This window comes from Rhinopithecus roxellana, chromosome 12 (genome assembly GCF_007565055.1).
Source record: "Rhinopithecus roxellana isolate Shanxi Qingling chromosome 12, ASM756505v1, whole genome shotgun sequence".
Classification (NCBI taxonomy): Eukaryota; Metazoa; Chordata; class Mammalia; order Primates; family Cercopithecidae; genus Rhinopithecus; species Rhinopithecus roxellana.
In genome coordinates this window covers 60,412,222-60,433,688 of record NC_044560.1, presented here as the reverse complement: position 1 = coordinate 60,433,688, position 21,467 = coordinate 60,412,222, and the positions used below count along the sequence as shown (strand labels likewise).

Here is a 21,467-nt window from a genome sequence, read left to right as displayed (position 1 = left end):
ATCTGTCTCTATCCTTTACCCTCCACCTGGAGAGACACCCACCCATTTCCTCAGCAAAGTCTGCTGAAAGAGTAAATCAATGAGTAAATTATTCATGAGTAAATGAAAGCATAAATGAACTTTTTGGTTTTCTTCCTGTTACTCATGTTCACAGCAATTTAATGATTTAATTGTTTTTCTTTATTCCTAAACTTCCTTGAACTCTTAGAAAGTGTTAGGAGCTTTTGTAATGCTTCATTTCACCCAAAATTTATTTCTCTTCTACATCCTGAGTCACTTTCCTTATCAAAAGATAGTATAAAATACTAATCTGAATTATCAAATTTGTATTATCTGACTTAATTTTCCTACTACTCATATTTTATTACTTGAAAAATTTTTCTTTTAATATTAACTTATTATAATCTGCTGTATTCTAGTCCTGTTAAAGCCTGGCCCAAATACTAAAGAGTTTCTCTTCTCATTTTCACACTTCTGTGTCTCTGGGAATTATATGCGTTATTTTCTCATTGGTTCATACAGCTTACATTAATTGACTTTCAATTACATTTATTTCCAGTAATTTTTCTTTGTAAATGATAGCCCAGAGAAATTTTTTTCCTTTTCATAAGTTGTCACAAATAATCCCATCCACAAACATTCATAATAAAATACCTGCTATTCTGTTGTAACAAAAGATAGAATCATTATGTTTCAATTTCCTGCATATCTCTTCTCTTTTTATAAGTACAGTTGTCTAAGGCCATAGACATTATGAACAGTTAAATTACAGACTATTATTCTAGAATCTAGAACAGTGCCTGATACATGTTAGATGCCCAATAAATATTTGTCAGACCAATAAACAAATAATAACTTATGGATCATCAAATTAGAAGTGACAAATCCGTTTTATAAGTCTCATTATTCATTTAATAAATAATTTTAAAGTACCTTTGATTGTCTCATTGACAAAATGATTAGCAGGCAAAATTATTATTTAATAGTAACAGAAACAACAATGAGAATAGTATAACTGAAGCATATGGTACTTGTTATATGTCAAACATTATTTTAAGTGCTTTACATACATTAATTTATTTAATTCTCACAACCACCCTATAAAGTGGGTACTATTACTACTTATTTCACTTTATTTTACTTTAAAATATTTTACTTTGCTTTATTACCACTTAATTATGAGGAAACAGTGGCTACAGTCACATGGCCAGGAAGTGAAAGAAACAGGACTTGAACCCAGATTCTTAAACCACTACACTATATTGCTTCTTCAAAGGCTAATATCTTACGTCTTTTGCTTCAACTAAATTATAAGTTCCTTGAGGAAAGATCTGTATCCTTTACTCCCTGGTACCACTCACAACTCTGATGTAATAATTAATATCTTACAAATTATTAGAATATTTAAGAGGTTAGCAGGCAACATCTTTACTTCTGATGAGATAGTGAAATAAGGACCTATAATGTGAAACTTGGAGTGGAAACGTTCAAGTTTTCTGAAGCTATGAGCTTCTTCCTCTCTTCCTTTCTACTGCAACCAATCTTTCTTAATGGAAGAGAAAATGGAAAACATCTGAACTAACACAGATGATTATTTTTCATTGAGATGGTGGGCAGCGTTAATACCAATACAGTTTTTGAGTATTTTTGGTTTTCTTGTACATTTACTATGCACCAATCACTCTGCGATGAGATTTTAGGGGAGTCAAGTTATTTAATCTGACAGTACATCAGAGTATACTATGATTATAATCACAGATATGCACAATTGTCTTAGAGTAACTCTAAGGTCATAGCTAAGCAGTGGTGAGGCTGAGATCCATGTTTCCCGCCTGTACTCTGAATAACTACACTGTTCTCAAAGGAAGCCTTGATTTGGGACTATGCACAAAAGAACTAAAATAATTCATTTTACATAATCCAATTATCTCTGTCTCCTTCACCATCACACCACAGCCACATTCCATTTCAGCATTCCACAGTCTGAATTTCGTTTGGGATACAATAGCTGAGGAGGAGTGAGAAAAAACACCTCCCTGCCTATGTAAAACCACAACTATATTCACTCTTCTATGGCATTAGCTGTATTACACCCAGAAAAGAGGACAGACAGGAGGCAGGTTTACACAAGCTCTGAAAGGTATATTTACAAGTATCACAAGACAAATTTATCCTATTGGATGAAGTCCTCTCTGAGTACAGATAAATGACACTGATGTATCAGGTAAAACTGGGGTGGCTATACATGCCTTCCAAAACAAATGTAAATGGAATGCATTTTATATACTTCCTATAAAGATAAGTCTTAAGCAAATAAAGTTAAAACTGGCAACCCAAAGAGCTTTGGAACACATCAACATCTTGAATTGTTCTTCAAATGTTTTGGAGCTTAATAAAAAGCCCAAAACGTTTTAAGCCAGAAGATTTTTATATCCATGAGGGTATAAATTTAATACACATGTTTCTGATTCATTTACACTTAAGTCATTCAAGTAATGTTTGTAAGTGTCGTCTCAATGTCTATGATATCTTTGGGCATTTTTATAAGTCTTTCTTCTTAAAAAAAAAAAAAAAAAAAAAAAAAAGGTCATGTTTTTCCAAGAGTAAGTAAATTTAAAATAACAAAGTATTCCAGATCACTGTGCTCATCCAAAGCAACAAATTCTTGTGTAGATTCTCATCCTAGCAATGTCTTTTAAAACTGGGTTGACATTTGCCAATTTTACACCATACACTTTTATGGAGGGAGATAGTTTTATACTTAAATGAGCTCAATTCCATATACATAGCCTATACATACCTCATATATTTATCAAATAATGCTGTAAACCAATGTGTAATGCACTTTATATGCAGATAGTACATGAACAAATAGATTTCTGAAAGGTTGTCCTAAGGTAGACTGTGGAGGCAATAAACTTCGGGGCAGAGATCTGCATGCAGGAAGCTTCCCAGGGAGAGAGTAAAGTGGGGAAGGAAGTAGGATTGGGCAGGAGAGGAGCTGCAATGCAGTTGCAAGGAAACTCCTCAACAGAGGCCTCAGCAAGTCCTGAAACATGAATGGACCTTCAGAAATATCCCAACAAGGCAAAGGAACAAGTTCCCTGTATCCCCACATCCACCAGTCACTGCACATAGACTGACCCCAAGAGACAGGGACACAATCTTGGACAAAGCAGCTACTTTCAGCTAAAGGAAATTTCCCTGAGAAAAGGAAGATCAGGGAGGAGTACCACAGTGTCCGCTAAAAAGGTCTGTCGGAATTTTTTGAGAATTAATCCTCTGTGAATATAAAACCTACCTTATCTTTTAGTCTGGTAACAGCACAAATTAAGGCACATACATTCACTTAATCAGCTGGTAAAGACATGATGTAAGCAAGCCCATTTCAGACAAATTTCCACATTTACCATAGAGCTTTCATTTTATGACAAGGAACATGCAATATCTGGAGGTCTTTACTCAAAGTAAGTTCTCCTCTTGTCCCTTGACATGATTCTCTCAGAGATAAAATACTAATAAAAAAATACATTATGAAAAAAATGTGTGGCTGTAGAGAAAATAACAGTGTTAAAGACTCTGGGGTGAAATTAATCCAAATTTCTATTACCTAATATTTTCCTTTGCCTTTGATACTTCCCATTCAATACTTGATTCATTATCTTATTCATTCAACAAATATTGATTAATGGCTCATTATATTTGAAATTAAACTAATAAGGTAGAGTAAAGCCACCCAGCACCATTTGGAATAACAGAGAAAACACATAAACAAATCGTTGTAATATCATAAAATAAAATACCAAGCCTAGTGTATCCATGAAATTCCTCTAGAAGCTGACAAAATTCCTTAATTCTCATTCTGGACTCAAACTTCAGAAAGTCCAAGATTCTCCAGGACACTACTTCCAACTTACATTTTTAGGGAACTCCTGAACACAGAATTTCTCCCTCTCAGACCTCTACAGCTCAAATCACAATTCAAAGTACTAGAAGTATTCCCAGGGCCTATCAACCAGGTCCTGACCTCCTCAGCAGAGCTAATCCAAAGTGGAAATGAGTGTAGTCAACAACTGGGCCCTCCTTTACGTAGGATTCATTTGACAGACCCTTACTGACCCCATCTATATGCCAGGCACTGGTCTAGGAGCTGAACACAGAACAATCAGCAAGGCCCTTCTCTCAGGAGCTTGCGTGCTAGGGGCAAAAGCCCAGGAACAACCAGATAAACAGAGAAATGTGTATTATGTTATCACATCCTGCTAGGTCCTATGAGGGAGATAAAGCAGCGGAAAGGAAGAGAGGAAAAGAGAACAGGAACTTTTTAAGATAGCCTGGCTAGAGGAGGGAATATTTGAGAAAACAGAGAAGAAAGAGGGAGAGAGTCACATGGATGTCAAGAGGAGAGTGTTCCAGGCAGGAGAACACCAAGGCTCAGGGACAGGAACGTGCTCCCTGATCTCCCAGAACACCTCCTCTGCTAGCTGTGGTTGGTCATTCACCCCCTGGCACTTACTTCATGCTTTCCCCAATGTGAGAAAGCCGTCTGAATTCCAGTGATTAAAGTACATTAACGTATCTCTAAAATATGTCTTTTCTGCTAGATACGAATTTTGAGTCGTTTAGATCTAAGTTACAAACTTCGCAGGAGTAGAACCCAGGTGTCATCAGTCCTGTATCCCGCCAACATCACTGCTGCTTCCACATTCCAAACAGAGGGACACTCCCTCTTCACAAAGAAAACTAGCTAAAATGATTTATGAAAATATTGCCTCTGAAATCAGCAGAAATCCAAGATTAAACCTGAAAGATCTACATTCCAAGATCTAATATAAGACTATAGAACAGTCCATTTTGTTTGTTTGTTTGTTTGTTTTTAGAGTCAGGGGATACCTGTACAGGTTTGTTGCATGTGTATATTGCACAATACTGAGGTTTAGCCTTCTAATATCATCCAAGTAGTGAACACAGTATCTGATAGCTATGCCACCCACTAGAATCTCTCTTATTTGATCCAATGGCAATTGGTTAATTTTTTAAATTGGTAAGTAATTTAACATTTATGTGTGTATTTGTTTATATACATACACACACTGGTATGTATGTACACATCTACACTTTTATGTATGTACCTAAATACATAAACAATATACACACTACATATACACATGTACACATTTATATTGTACATGTGCAATTTTCCACATTATCTCTTCACTTAAAACATATAAACGTACATCCACTCACCATCCTTTGGGTACTGAGGCAAGTGCTCAAGACACATACATAGATTTCCATTACACCATTCTTAGATATGATGATGGGGGTCAGCCTTTCAAAGAAAATAATCTTCACTAATAGTCAAAATGTGCTGTGATGTCATGTTACTCCATCATTTGTCATTAGCCCTTTAAGACCTGGTCATTATGAAGTCAATACCTTTAGTAATTTCAGGCAAAGTTCAATTAGCCACCCAGTTCTTTGATCTATATCTGACAAACACCTTAGTGACCAAACAATGTTTAACTATGTTGACTAGAAATATTAGCATAAGAGCAATCTTAGGAAAATCAAGCTCCAACTCTACATTTGCAAGAGAACACATTTCTTGGGTAAATTCACCTACATAAGAAATCACTTTGCTCTTCACGTACTTTATATTTCTCTTTCCCATTCAAAATTATTCTGTATCCCTGAAGAGAAGGTAAAACAAACATATGGCCTTCCAGTAAAAGACAACTGAAGTTTAATAGTGTCCCAGGTCTACCGTTGGTGATTAGGGAACAGATTAAAATTACCATTTGGTTTCAGAGTTTGCTTGGTTGTTAACCTACAAAACTCAGAATCCATATACTGGTCAATCATTTCCAATCTTTTGACATTCATACTACTTAAGTTACAGTCAACCAGTCAACAAGTATTTGTTGCTCTGCCAAATAGTTGAACTACACATAGCACTAATAATTAATTCCTTTTAGGTTTGCATATTCTAGAAGTGGAGCATTACAAAGAATCATTACCCATATAAAAGTAGAAACAAAACAATATTGAGAAAATGTTTCTCAAAAGTGCTGATAAATCTCTTTTTTCCCCTTCACAATAGAGACATCAGGAGAATGTGTTCAAGATTTATTTATTAAGGAAAAGTGATTCATCTAGGAAGAACACGAGACAATTTTATAATTGCTGTTTCACTTTCAAAGATGTTTAGAATTAACTTGTTGCTAAATGGAACTGTAAGATAATAAGCATCGGTTGTAGTTTCCTGTATTTTTTGGTTAGCATTATAATTAAATGAATGTGAATGAATTAACTGTGTTTAAAACTACAAAACCCAGATATTGTGAAAATTTAAGTAAATAACAAGTTGTATCTTAAACAAATGTTATGTTTGTACTACATTTCTACATTTCAATTGCTAGGAGGAGGAAAGCACATTTTCCCCTTTTGGAAAAATAAAACACATTATAATGCCACAGGGGATTTTTAGGGTAAGGAAACTATTCTGAATGATACTGTAATGGTGGACACATGTCATTCTAGATTTTCAAAACCCATAGAATGTACAACACAAAGAGATAGCCCTAATGTAAACTACAAACTTTAGTTAATAATAATATAGCAGTGTTGACTCATCGATTGTAATGACTATGCCACACCAAAGCAAGATGTTAATAATAAAGGTGATGGGTGGGAGGAGGTGAAGGGAGTATTTGTAAATTCTCTCTACTTTCTACTCATTTTTCTGTAGACCCAAAACTACTCAAAAAAGTAAAATAGAGTCTATTAACATGAGAGAGAATTCAAACATTATGATCATTTTACCTTTGTATTAAAACTCAACAAATTCATAAAGTATCACCTTTGACATAAACTTAAATATAAATTTCAATTTATAAATTTCAATAATTTTAGAAATTATGCCACTATTGATAAGTTTTGATTCAGTAGCTCCTGTCAAGCATAAACACCATTATCTCCACCTTACTCCTTTCCTCCTTTTAGTGTATGTACCTCTACCTTTGTTCCAGCTTGAGACTTGAAAATGACTGTGAACACTGATCAAAGAGTGTGTGCAGATTTTCATTCAAACACAAATCCAACAATTCACACTTAATCAGAGAGAAAAGGCACATGGTATGAAACAGGGCATTGACCTGGAAGCTGTCACTATTACAGTGCATCTGTGGGAATCCAGAAGCTTGGTTTCAGAGGTATTTCTAAAAATCAGAAGCTTGTAAAATACAAGGTGGACAGGAAAATGATGGCTCTGTAATTAATATCTATTAAAATCCTCCTAGATGTGTGAGAGAGAAAAAGAGAAAATTTTCAACTGAAGTATTAGTACTGGATGTTATTTTGAGATTCTCAAGCCTGTATTTTTATAAGGTTATTTATACCTGTCTGAGGACCTTAACTTAATCCCCAAGGCACTTGTGTCCAGAACACCAAAGTTCTGATGAAATCTTTTACTCAGAAATTTTCATGAAGACTCAGATCTCCACAAAAGAAGCCAGAAAGCCAAGAATGCTTAAAATAACTCAAAATATCAGCCCATTAAGTAATACCTGTGGTGTATCTACTATCCATCTAACACAGAAATAATTTTCATGCCAAAAGTATTTATATGTTGTGACATAGATATATCAATAATTCATAGTTAAAGAGAAAGTGGACCTCAGAAAATGTTCTGTAAAAATGAAACTTTATTTCCACTAGGAAATATGTTCAAAATATGAATTACATTGTAATATTTATTCCAAACCAAACCAAAAATCCAGGAATGGAGAAATTAGAGGAAAACATACATTCAAAACATCCATGCCAAGAGTCTGAAATGTTGCTTCCTTCCATAATCTTGCAGGAGTAAGTCTATGACTCCTATTCCTCAAAGTTGAAATCCAGTAACTAAATAGAATTTTTAAGTTGCCTCAGAATAAACAAAAAATAAAATACAAGTGATTATCTCAGTTGTCCAGATTATGTCTCTCATTTATTAATGCTTTACTATTTCACCGTTCTGAGGTATTCTCCAGAGACACAACCTTCATTGTAAAAGTTTATTTAAACATTTTTAGCCACTTCTTTTCTCACCTTCTTTGTATTTCTTTCACCACCCCCAAATTCATTTCAACCCATTCAGACTCATTTTTTAGTTTTAAGTTACTTTACTTCAAAGCTTAACTACAGAAAACTAAAAAAGCATTATACTCAGGAAATTTCTTTAGTCAAGTGACATACATTAACCTCCTCAAAAATAAACAATGAAGTGGTTCCAGTGTTCTTAGAAATGGTTTCTGTTATTCAATTCACACAACTATACTCTAATCACAGATCAGATTCTTACTGGGTTCACCCAAGTAATTGTCAATTGACAATAAGCAGGTCTCCAAATGTTGACTTGCCATTGATAGACCCACTCTCCCGTTGGGTGAGCTCTTATGACCTGGCCAACTCAGGAACAACACAAAAAATACTTAAATGACTTAACAATTCAAGAAGCCAAATTCAGATTGTGAGGCAATAATATGAATAGAAATTTTTAAAATATTAGAAAAGAAGAACTCCCTTTGTAAAATAAACTCTACTCTGTCATAGAATCTGTCTGCAGTAGCAGCTATCACAAACTTTTATGTGTATCAAAATCATCTGGATCATTAATTAAAACTGCACTAGTGGGCTGGGCACGGTGGCTCACGGCTGTAATCCCAGCACTTTGGGAGGCTGAGGCAGGTGGATCACGAGGTCAAGCGTTTGAGAGTAGCCTGACCAACATGGTGAAACCCCATCTCTACTAAAAATACAAAAATTAGCCGGGTGTAGTGGCACATGCCTGTAATCCCAGCTACTCAGGAGGTTGAGGCAGGAGAATTGCTTGAACCTGGGAGGCGGACATTGCAGTGAGCCAAAATCACATCACTGCACTCCAGTCTGGGTGACACAGCAAGACTCTGTCTCAAAAAAGAAAAAAAAAATTGCACTAGCAACAATTCTTGGGAAATCAGCCTGTTTGGAGACTTGGAAAACTGCATTAGTAACAAGCACCTTCATTCTACCGGGTAAGATACAACCACTACCTTTGTCTTACCTCTGTCTTTGCCTCACTTCCACCCCACCTGTATTGCTATCTCTGGATGCCCTCCCACTTCCCCACTGTTACAGATGAGGGAAAAAAGAAAATCTTTGCCTCACTTGCTCGCTACAGAGGGTTTTGTTTTTGTTTTCTTTCATGGCATGTTGTCACTTCTTACATTATAAAGCAAAATGTTAGAAAGAGTTAAGGTCTTACTTATCTATGATAAATATGATTTTTGTCTTCTATCTGGAAAATGATATGATTTATGTTTGTTTCTAATAGCTTCACTTTAGCTTTCATTTCCAAATTAAACTATCAAGCTATCACATATAGATGCTGGTTAAATTAAAATGTTAAATGAATGAAACAATAAGGGAGGAATCTCTGGCCTTCCTGCCAAACGTACCACTCCCTGGACTAATGGCGTTATTCCTGAGTTAGTGAACTACTGATTTCTTCACTTGAACTATCCATGCAGTACACCTGAACTATCCAGCTATCTCAATTCAGCACCACCCTTTGCAGTTCTGGTCATTACATGCTTAGGAGAACCCAGTAGCTAATATACTCTGTTTACAAGTTAAAAGTCCATGTGACTTTCTATCAAGACTTACTGCAATCTGTTCAAATGTTGTTTTATAGTTAGTCATTTTGTTCACATTTTAGAAATAATCATATTCAGTATATTAAAAATATGTAACTTCTGTTAGAACTACACTGCTTTGAAGCAGCTAACACTATGGTTAGAATTGTTTAGCAACACATTTCTTTCACTTCAGGGCTTGTGGGAAAATAACCATATGTGTCATATCCCATGTAATTCTAAGCCAGAGCTGAGTGCTGAAATAAATTTTGAGTAGGGGTCATTCTCAGCATTTAAAAGACCAAACTTCCAGACTAACAACTTTGAAAAAGATAACCTTGAATTGAATATGGATTAACCCAAGAAAGCAGAAGTCAAAATTTCAGGTTCTTACCAGAAATGGACTCCAACAAATACAGGAGACACACATTATCGCCAGGAGCTGGATCACCATTTCCAAATGATGAGATCTGCCTTGTCTGTGCTGCTGACTTTTAAATTTAACTCTTAAAAGTGTAATTCCTGTGATTGCATTGCACAACAATGAAACACCAAGGGCTAAGAGCCCCAGAAAAGAAAACAGTAGAAGATAAAATCTATCTTCCCAGTCTTTGATGTCTTCTGTGTTGTAGAAACACCAGGTCCTCGACGCCTGAATTTTATAGTCTCGATGTCCAAGGATGGGCAGCAAAGCTATAAAAACAGCAAACAAGCACACACCACTTAACATCATTTTCACATGTTTGGATGTAATTTTCGTAGAATGAAATATTGGTTTTGTGACTCCAATACACCTCTCAATGGCCATCACACTGCCTAGAAGAAGTGGGCACAGACCAGAAAACACCATGCAGATACCAAAAATACTGCAAAGGACATTTGATTGGTCAAAGCGGATCCAGTCTTTATCAGAAGCATATACAAATACTGCTATGGCTCCATTGATGAGATGGCCAAAGAAGTCCGTGATTACCAGGCCACTAGCCAAAAGCAGAAACGATGCCTTGGACTTCTGTCTAAATCTCTGATATGCCTTCATGAGAATGGCAATGGCAAGGCTGTTTGACAAGATTCCCACTGTCATGAAGATTACTGAAAAAAATACGGAAAGCCGATTTTCCGTCTGGCAGGTTGTGTTTGAAAGAAGCCCAGCTGCAGGAGACACTGGCTGTTTGGAATTGTTCATGGACATTGTTGTGGAGATAAAAGTCAACCACTCAAGTCATCTCCCTCTCAAAACTGTGCAAGCTTGCAGTCCAGACATCTGTAGGTTAAAGAGAGAGGAATTATGAACAACGCATTACTGCTCATCTGACGTTTATGACTGACGTGCCCCAGCACCCTGTGGTGGGATAGGTTTTATCTGGCCTATCACAAGCAAGGTTGCATCATACTGAAAGCAGCTCATATCTGCCTCTAGTTCCACATTTCATTTTCAAGGTGAAGAAACTGTCGAAATTGAGACCCCTTGGTTAACTTCTGTGGCCCCTCTGCAAATGAGCACCTCCTCCTGTATGTGCCCCTGACACATCACTGACACCTTAAAATTTTCAGGTTTTACAAAATTGCTACCAAGATTAGATTTAAATCCAATAAGGTTTTTTAAATCATAAGTCTATTTAAAAGAAAAAAACAAAAAACGGCCTTTGTCCCCAAACTGCAGATTATTCCTCAACTGAACGACCTCCTTGTCAGGCAGACATAACAATCTCCAAACTTTGGAAGGAGACTAGCAAGTTCATTGATATTAAATGTAGATTTTCTGAATATGTTTCTAAGCCTAAATCAAATAACAGCAAACCACACACACGTTGAAACCAGGAAAAGCAGAGTGGTGAGTCTCTAGGAAGGTTTTCTGGTCTAGCTGCCCCTGTGCAGAAATTCTGATCCGCCATAGGGAAGGGGGCGGGCCACGCTCACTGTGAACCTCCGCCAAGATACTGTCCAATTACAGCTTCAAAGTAGCAACATCCAAGGCGAAGTATTTATTTGTCACTCTTTCCCCTAGGGGGCTGAAGCCTGAGTCACAGACACTGGATATACATGGCCACAGCCACTCTGCTCCGAGCTAATTCGATTGGCCTTTCCCGAGCAGCTAGCTTTCCCGGAGGCTGGGAATTCTGGAGCCAGCCTTTCCTGCGCCCAGCCGGAGTGGGACTGCCTAGGCTGACCCCAGGACGGTCACCTCCTCCAGGTCTTACTCACAGTTCGACTTTCGCCCGTTACTACCCCCGCCGCCCTTTGGCCTGGTCTCACAACATCCTCTCCAAACTAACAAACTCGCTGAAACTTTCTGCCATTGCTCAAACGCCAAAGGGCTGTTTTCTCCTTCATCCTGGCACGGGGCGTGAGGAGGTCCCCGGGTGAGAAACTCGAAGTGCCGCCCGCAGGGAACCCTGCAGCGGCAAGAAGCGGGATCTCTGCCTATTTCCCTCTTCTGAGACCCTTTCTACCAGGTCCCCACCCGAGCAGCTCAGAATGGGGACGGGTTAGCCCGAGTACCCTTCTTTCTCTACGCGTCTCCCTAGCTTGGGGAATCTGGTCCAAACTCAGTGTCAGGCGCAGCCGGCAGAAGCTGCGGCCGGGTGTCCCGGGGGTGAGTTGGTTAAACCTGGGACTGGATATCATACCGAGGCCCACGCGTTGCGATCAGCCTCTGGAGAGGTGGTACCTTGTCATCCCAGGCCGCCAGCCGGGCTCTCTGCGGAGAAGACTGAGCCGCTCGGTGAGCCATGGCGCCCTGGGCCGCCGCCACCTCGTTCCACCGAGCCCAGTGCGGGGATCCTGCTCGGGCGCCGGCTGTGGTCCTGCCGCTCGTCCCCTGCGCGCACTCGTTCCCTTAGCGCGGAACCTGCCGGGCGCGCTCCGCTCCTGGGATCCCTCTGCACCTAGCTGCGCTGGCAGCCTGGGAAGGATGGGGCGCACGAGTGACCTCCGCCTCTTCGTCTTCTCTCTCGCCTCCGCCCCCTTTTCCATGGGCACAGAGCAGAACTGGAAGAGAAGAGGGCAGCGTGCTTGGATGCATCAAAGCTGCCCTTAGCCGCTGGACCAGCTAAAGAAAGTTTTGTTTTAAACTCATTTTTATCCCCAAGCCATCTCTGAAGATGCAAGACAACAGTCTGGAGAGCCGAGGAAACCCTAAGATGGTGTGTTAGGCTGTCAGATGGTGGCTTGCAGACAATTCATTCCAAGTCCAGCTCGAAAAGCATAAAGAAACCAGGTAGAAAGAGGTTGTGTGTTTGAGGGAGAATTTTGTGGCAAATATCTCCAGGGAGTTAAAAACAGGTATTCAAGCCCAGTAAATGAAAACACTCGCAGCCTTAGGGTTTACTGTCACACAGAGGACTGGGACTGTTTCCAGCTTTCTAAGGAATGTGAAAAGGAAAAGGGGTGAGATGCCTTCCTGAACAACACCGGCAGATAAGGGATTAGTAACATTTCAGTGATTTTAGAAGTCCACTGGAGAGAGAATTTCTAGTGATATGTATACTCCAAGAGATGTACATCTAATAAATTTCGTGGAGATACATTTATGATGAAGTAATCTATTTTTTCATTAGGAATTATGATTTGAACCATTTTATTCTGTAATTGCTTTTATCTAATATTGCTTCGACACATACCCATTAGCTGTGTCTCATTTTTCTAGCTAAACACTTACGTGAATCTATTACTGACTTTTGCTCTTTTTATTGTAGTAAAATGTTGCCACTACCTATGTGAAAAATCAGTACCACATGGAAATGAACTCTGTTTCTCCATTCTAAAATCAGAACGAACCTCTAAATTCCTGGAAATTGGAAGGGATCAAAAAATGAAAAAGTAGGATAAAATAAATTAGCCATTAACTGTAGAAAAGAATGATTGCAGGTTTCCCCTGTGGTAGATACTGAAATTTTTAAAAATAATATGATCATAACTTGTAAACTAAACTGTTACTCAATTATGGTGAGGGAATTAAACATTTTGGTTAGATAACCTGGTTACTAGAGAAATATTATACATGAATGGACAGTATCCAAGGAACAATTATGTGATAAGCTATGCTGAAAATATAACACAGAGTACTGTTCTTTCCTTTTTTAAAATATGTGAGTGCATATATAGTTTTTTCTTTTTTAAAAAACATGTAATTTTTGCACCTATTGACCTGTCCTCTAAGTTCCCTGCCCCTGCCCACCACCCGCTAACAGGCCCTGGTGCATGTTGTTCCCCTCCCTGTGTCCATTTGTTCTCATTGCTCAACTCCCATTTATAAGTGAAAACATGAGGTGTTTGGTTTTCTGTTCCTGTGCTAGTTTGCTGAGGGTAGCTTCCAAGTTCATCCATGTCCCTGCAAAGGACATGATCTCATTCCTTTTTACGGCTGTATAGTATTCCATGGTGCATATGTACCACATTTCCTTTATCCAGTCTATCATTGATGGGCATTTGGGTTGGTTCTATGACTTTGCTATTGTAAATAGTGCTGCAGTAAACATACGTGTGCATGTGTTTTCATAGTAAAATGGTTTGTAATCCTTTGGGTATATACCCAGTAATGAGATTGCTAGATCAAATGTTATTTCTGGTTCTAGATCCTTGAGGAATCACCATACTGTCTTCCATAATGGTTGAACTAGTTTACATTCCCACCAACAGTGTAAAAGCATTCCTATTTCTCCACAGCCTAGCCAGTATCTATTGTTTCTTGACTTTTTTTTCTTTGAAGGCCATTAATATTTTATTTTACTTTTTTTTATTATTATTATGCTTTAAGTTCTGAGGTACATGTGCAGAACATGCAGGTTTGTTAGATAGGTGTACACGTGCCATGGTAGTCAACCCGTCATCTACATTAGGTATTTCTCCTAAATCCACCCATTCCCAAGCCCCCCACACCCCAACAGGCCCTGATGTGTGGTGTGCCACTCCCTGTGTCCATGTGTTCACATTGTTCAACTCCCACTTACGAGTGAGAACATGCGGTGTTTGGTTTTCTGTTCTTGTGTTAGTTTGCTGAGAATGATGGTTTCCAGCTTCATCCATGTCCCTGCAAATGACATGAACTCATCCTTTGTTATGGCTGCACAGTATTCCATGGTGTATATGTGCCACATTTTCTTTATCCAGTCCATTATTGATGGGCATCTGGGTTGGTTCCAAGTCTTTGCTATTGTGAACAGTGCTGCAATAAACATACTTGTGCATGTGTCTTTAGAGTAGAATGATTTATTATCCTTTGGGTATATACCCAGTAATGGGATTGCTGGGTCAAATGGTATTTCTGGGTCTAGATTCTTGAGAAATCACCACGCTGTCCTCCACAGTGGTTGAACTAATTTACACTGCCACCAACAGCGTAAAAACATTCCTATTTCTCCACATCCTCTTCAGCATCTGTTGTTTCCTGACGTTTTGATGATTGCCGTTCTAACTGGCATGAGGTAGTATCTCATTGTGGTTTGATTTGCATTTCTCTAATGACCAGTGATAATGAGCTTTTTTTCATATGTTTGTTGGCTGCACAAATATCTTCTTCTGAGAAGTGTCTTTTCATATCGTTCATCCACTTTTTCATGGGGTTGTTTTTTTCTTGTAAATTTGTTTAAGTTCTTTGTAGATTCTGGATATTAGCCCTTTGTCAGATGGATAGATTGCAAAAAAACTATCATCACTCTGATGATAATATCTTTTGCTGTGCAAAAGCTCTTTGGTTTAATTAGGTCCCATTTGTCAATTTTGGCTTTTGTTGTCATTGCTTTTGGTGTTTAGGTCATGAATTCTTTGCCCATGCCTATGTCCTGAATGGTATTCCCTAGGTTTTCTACTAGGGTTTTATGGTTTTAGCTTTTACATTTAAGTCTAATCCATCTTGAGTTAATTTTTGTATAAGGTGTAAGGAAGGGATCCAGCTTCAGTTTTCTGCATATGGCTAACCAGTTTTCCCAACACCATTTATCAAACAGGGAATCCTTTCCCCATTGCTTGTTTTTGTCAAGTTTGTCAAAGGTCAGATGGTTGTAGATGTGTGGAGTTATTTCTGAGGCCTCTGTTCTGTTCTATTGGTATATATATGTTTTTGATACCAATACCATGCTGTTTTGGTTCCTGTAGCCTTGTAGTATAGTTTGAAGTCGGGTAGTGCAATGCCTCCAGCTTTGCTCTTTTTGCTTAGGATTGTCTTGGCTATATGGGCTCTTCTTTGGTTCCATATGAAATTTAAAGTAGTTTTTTCTAATTATGTAAATAAAGTCAATGGTAGCTTGCTGTGGATAGCATTGAATCTATATATTACTTTGGCAGTATGACCACTTTCATGATATTGATTCTTCCTATCTATGAACATGGAATGTTTTCCATTTGTTTATATCCTCTTTTACTTCCTTGAGCAGTGGTTTGTAGTTCTCTTTGAAGACGTCCTTCACATCCCTTGTAAGCTGTATTGCTAGGTATTTTATTGTCTTTGTAGCAATTGTGAATGGGAGTTCACTCATGATTTGGCTGTGTGTCTATTATTGGTGTAAAGGAATGCTTGTGAGTTTTGCACACTGATGTTGTATCCAGAGACTGCTGAAGTTGCTTATCAGCTTAAGGAGATTTTGGGCTGAGACAATGAGGTTTTCTAAATATACAATCATGTCATCTACAAACAGAGACAATATGACTTCCTCTCTTCCTATTTGAATAGCTTTAATTTTTTCTCTTACCTGATTGTCCTGGCCAGAACTTCCAATACTATGTTGAATAGGAGTCGGGAGAGAGGACATCCTTGTCTTGTGTTGGTTTTCAAAGGGAATGTTTCCAGCTTTTTCCCATTCAGTGTGATATTGGCTGTGGATTTGTCATAAATATGTTCCATCAATACCTAGTTTATTGAGAGCTTTTAGCATGAAGGGGTGTTGAATTTTATTGAAGGCCTTTTCTGCAGCTATTGAGACAACCGTGTGGTTTTGTCATTGTTCTGTTTATGCGATGGATTACGTTTATTGATTTACATATGTTGTACCAGTCTTGCATCCCAAGGATGATGCCAACTTGATAATGGTGGATAAGCTTTTTGATGTGCTGCTGGATTCGGTTTGCCATTTTATTGAGGATTTTCACATTGATGTTTATCATGGATATTAGCCTGAAATTTTCTTTTTTTGTTGGGTCTCTGCCAAGTTCTGGTATCAGGATGATGCTGGCCTCATAAAATGAGTTAGGGAGGAGTCCCTCTTTTTCTATTGTTTGGAATAGTTTCAGAAGGAATGGTACCAGCTCTTCTTTGTACCTCTGGTAGACTTCAGCTGTGAATCTGTCTGGTCTGGGCTTTTTTTGCTTGGTAGGCCATTAATTACTGCCTCAATTTCAGAACTCATTATTGGTCTATTCAGGGATTCGACTTCTTCATGGTCGAATCCCTGAATAGACCAATATTGGGAGGGTATATGTTTCCAGGAATTTATCCATTTATTCTAGATTTTCTATTTTATTTGCATAGAGATATCTATAGTATTCTCTGACGGCAGTTTGTATTTCTTTGGGGTCAGTGGTGATATCCCCTTTATCATTTTTTATTGTACCTATTTGATTCTTCTCTTTTTTCTTATTAGTCTGGCTAGCTCCTGGATTCTTTGATTTTTGAAGGGTCTTTCGTATCTCTGTCTCCTTCAGTTCTGCTCTGATCTTAGTTATTTCTCGTCTTTTCTAGCTTTTGAATTTTTTGCTCTTGCTTCTCTAGTTCTTTTAGTTGTGATGTTAGGGTGTCAATTTGAGATCTTTTCTTCTTTCTCCTGTGAGCATTTGGTGCTATAAATTTTCTTCTAAATACTGCTTTGGCTGTGTCCCACAGATTCTGGTACATTGTGTCTTTGTTCTCACTGGTTTCAAAGAACTTACTTATTTCTGCCTTCATTTCGTTATTTACCCAGTCGTCATTCAGGAGCAGGTTGTTTAATTTCCATGTAATTGTGTGGTTTTCAATGAGTTTCTTGATCCTGAGTTCTAATTTGATTGCACTGTGGTCTGAGAGACTGTTTGTTATGATTCCCTTTCTTTTGCATTTGCTGAGGAGTGTTTTACTTCCAATTATGTGGTCAATTTTAGAATAAGTGTGATGTGGTGCTGAGAAGAATGTATATTTTGTTGATTTGGGGTGGAGAGTTCTGTAGATGCCTATTAGGTCTGCTTGGTCCAATGCTGAGTTCAAGTCCTGAATATCCTTGTTAATTTTCTGTCTTATTGATCTATCTAATATTGACAGTGGGCTGTTAAAGTCTCCCACTATTATTGTTTGGGAGTCTAAGTCTCTTTGTAGGTTTCTAAGAACTCACTTTATGAATCTGGGTGCTCCTGTATTGGGTGCATACATATTTAGAGTAGTTAGCTCCTCTTGTTGCATTGATCCCTTTACCCTTATGTAATGCCCTTCTTTGTCTTTTTTTATCTTTGTTGGTTTAAAGTCTGTTTTATTAGAGACTAGGATTACAATCCCTGCTTTTTTTGCTTTCCATTTGCTTGATAAATATTCCTCCATCCTTTTATTTTCAGCCTTTGCATGTATTTGCATGTATGATGCATCTTCTGAATGCAGCACACCGATGGCTACTGACCCTTTATCCAATTTGCTAGTCTGTGTATTTTAATGGGGGCATTTAGCTCGTTTACATTTAAGGTTAATATTGTTATGTGTGTATTTGATCTTGTCATTATGATGCTAGCTGGTTACTTTGCCCTTTAATTAATGCAGTTTCTTCATAGCATCAATGGTCTACACAATTTGGTACGTTTTTGCAGCGGCTGGTACTGGTTGTTCCTTTCCATGTTTAGTGCTTCCTTCAGGGTCTCTTGTAAGGCAGGCCTGGTGGTGACAAATCTCTCAGCATTTCCTGTCTGTAAAGGATTTTATTTCTCCTTCACCTATGAAGATTTGTTTTGCTGGATATGAAATTGTGGGTTGAAAATTCTTTTCTTTAAGAATGTTAAATATTGGCCCCCACTCTCTTCTTGCTTGGAGGGTTTCTTCAGAGAGATCCACTGTTCGTCTGATGGGTTTCCCTTTGTGGGTAACCTAACCTTTCTCTCTGGCTGACTTTCACATTTTTTCCTTCATGTCAACCTTGGTGAATCTCACTATTATGTGTCTTGGGATGGCACTTCTCGAGGAGTATCTTTGTGGTGTTCTCTATTTCCTGAATTTGAATGTTGGCCTGTTTTGCTAGGTTGGGGAAGTTCTCCTGGTTAATATCCAGAAGAGTGTTTTCCAATTTGGTTCCATTCTCCCCATCACTTTTGGGTACACCAATCAAACGTAGGTTTGGTCTTTTCATGCAGTCCCATATTTCTCGGAGGCTTTGTTCATTTCTTTTCATTCTTTTTTTTTTCTAATCTTGTCTTCATGCTTTATTTCATTAAGTTGATCTTCAATCTCTGATATGCTTTCTTCCACTTGATCGATTCAGCTATTGATACTTGTGTATTCTCCACAAAGTTCTCCTGCTGTGTTTTTCAGCTCCATCAGGTCATTTATGTTCTTCTCTAAACTGGTTATTCTAGTTAGCAATTTTTCATTTGTCTAACATTTTTTCAATGTCCTTAGCTTCCCTGCATTGGGTTAGAACATGCTCCTTTAGCTCAGTGGAGTTTGTTATTGCCCACCTTCTGAAGCCTACTTCTGTCAATTTGTCAAACTCATTCTTTGTCCAGTTTTGTTCCCTTGCTGGTGAGGAGTTGTATTCCTTTGGAGGAAAAGAGGCATTCTGGTTTTTGGAATGTTATGCCTTTTTGCACTGGTTTTTCTTCATCTTTATGGATTTATCTACCTTGGTCTTTGATGTTGGTTAGCTTCAGATGGAGTTTCTGTGTGGACATCCTTTTTGTTGATTTTGATTCTATTCCTTTCTGTTTGTTAGTTTTCCATCTAACAATCAGGCTCCTCTTCTGCAGGTCTGCTGGGGTTTGCTAGAGGTCCACTCCACACGATGTTTGCCTGTATCACCAGCAGAGGCTGCAGAACAGCAAAGATTGCTGCCTGTTCCTTCTTCTGGAAGCTTCATCCCAGAGGGGCACCTGCCAGATGCCAGCCAGAACTCTCCTGTATGAGGTGTCTGTCGACCCCTGCTAGGAGGTGCCTCCCAGTCAGGAGGCATGGTGGTCAGGGACCCACTTGAGGATGCAGTCTGTTCTTTAGCAGAGCTCAATTGCTGTGCTGGGGATGCACTGCTCCCTTCAGAGACAGCAGGCAGGAACATTTAAGTCTGCTGAAGCAGCCTCACAGCCGCGCCTTCCCCCAGGTGCTCTGTCCCAGGGAGATAGGAGTTTGATCTATAGGCCCCTGACTGGGGCTGCTGCCTTTTTCTTTCAGAGATGTCCTGCCCAGAGAGGTGGAATCTACGGAGGCAGTCTGGCTACAGCAGCTTTGCCCAGCTGTGGTGGGTTCTGCACCCAGTTCAAACCTCCTGGCAGCTTTGTTCACACTGTGAGGGGAAAACTGTCTACTCAAGCCACAGTAATAGTGGGCACTCCTCTCCCAACCAAGCTCAAGCGTACCAGGTTGACGTCAGACTGCTCTGCTGGTACCGAGAATTTCAAGCCAGTGTATCTTAGCTGAGCTCCATGGGGGTGGGATCCACTGAGCTAGACCACTTGGCTTCCTGTCTTCAGCCCCCTTTCCAGGGGAGTAAACAGTTCTGTCTCCCTAGCATTCCAGATGCCACAGAGGTATGAAAAGAATCTCCTGCAGCTAGCTAGGTGTCCACCCAAACAACTGCCCAGTTTTGTGTTTGAAACCCAGGACCCTGGTGGAGTAGGCACCAGAGGGAATCTCCTGCTCTGTGGGTTGCAAGGATCTTGGAAAAAGCATAGTTTCTGGGCTGGAGTACACTATTCCTCATGGCACAGTCCCTTACAGCTTCCCTTGGCTAGGGGGAGGGAGTTCCCCTGATCCCTTGTGCTTCTCTGGTGAGACAAGGCCCCACCCTACTTTTGTTCACCCTCCATGGGCAGCACCCACTGTCTAACCAGTCCCAATGAGATGAGCTGGACACCTGAGTTGGAAATGCAGAAATCACTGGCCTTCTGCATTGATATCACTGGGAGCTGAAGATCAGAGCTGTTCCTATTAGACCATCTTGCCATCCACCTTGTTTCTTGACATTTTAATAATCACCATTCTAACTGGCATGAGATGGTATCTCATTGTGGTTTTTATTTGCATTTCTCTAATGATCAGTTCTATTGAGCTTTTCTCATATGTTTTTGTTGGCTGTGTAAATGTCTTCTTTTTAGAAGCATCTGTTCATATCCTTTGCCCACTTTTTGATGGGGATGTTTGTTTTTTTCTTGTAAATGTGTTAAGTTCCTTGTAAATTCTGAATATTAGACCTTTGTCAGATAGGTAGGTTGCAAAAATTTTCTCCCATTCTCTAGGTTGCCTGTTCACTGATGACAGTTTCTTTTGCTGTACAGAAGCTCTTTAGTTTAATTAGATACCATTTGTCAATTTTGGCTTTTGTTGTCATTGCTTTTTGTGTTTTTGTCATAAAGTTATGTCCATGCCTATGTCCTGAATGGTATTACCTATGTTTTTTTCTAGAGTTTTTATTATTTTAGAGTTTACATTTAAGTCTTTAATCCACCTTGAGTTAAATTTTGTATAAGGTATAAGGAATGGGGTCCAGTTTCAGTTTTTTGCATATGGCTAACCAGTTTTCCCAGCACCATTTATTAAATAGGAAATCCTTTCCTTATTGCTTGTTTTTGTCAGGTTTGTTGAAGATCAGGTGGTTGTAGATGTGCGGTGTTATTTCTGAGACCTCTGTTCTGTGTCATTGGTCTATATGTCTG

At 38.9% G+C, this 21,467-nt stretch overlaps 1 protein-coding gene across 2 annotated transcripts in view; it reads right to left on the bottom strand.

The window, feature by feature from the left end:
- Nucleotides 1-12,503, bottom strand: part of PTGFR (prostaglandin F receptor) — a 48,977-nt gene extending 36,474 nt beyond the window's left edge. Inside the window, exons 1-2 of one of the 2 annotated variants that reach the window (XM_010380656.2) lie at nucleotides 12,331-12,503; nucleotides 10,054-10,923 (exon numbers count right to left, since the gene is read on the bottom strand). In XM_010380656.2, coding sequence (XP_010378958.1) covers nucleotides 10,054-10,851 — 798 coding nt within the window. In that variant the 5' untranslated portion in view covers nucleotides 10,852-10,923; nucleotides 12,331-12,503. Of the gene's footprint in view, nucleotides 1-10,053; nucleotides 10,924-12,289 lie in introns of both variants that reach the window. The other variant, XM_030941705.1, reaches the window with a different exon arrangement.
- Nucleotides 12,504-21,467: the final 8,964 nt, after the last annotated feature.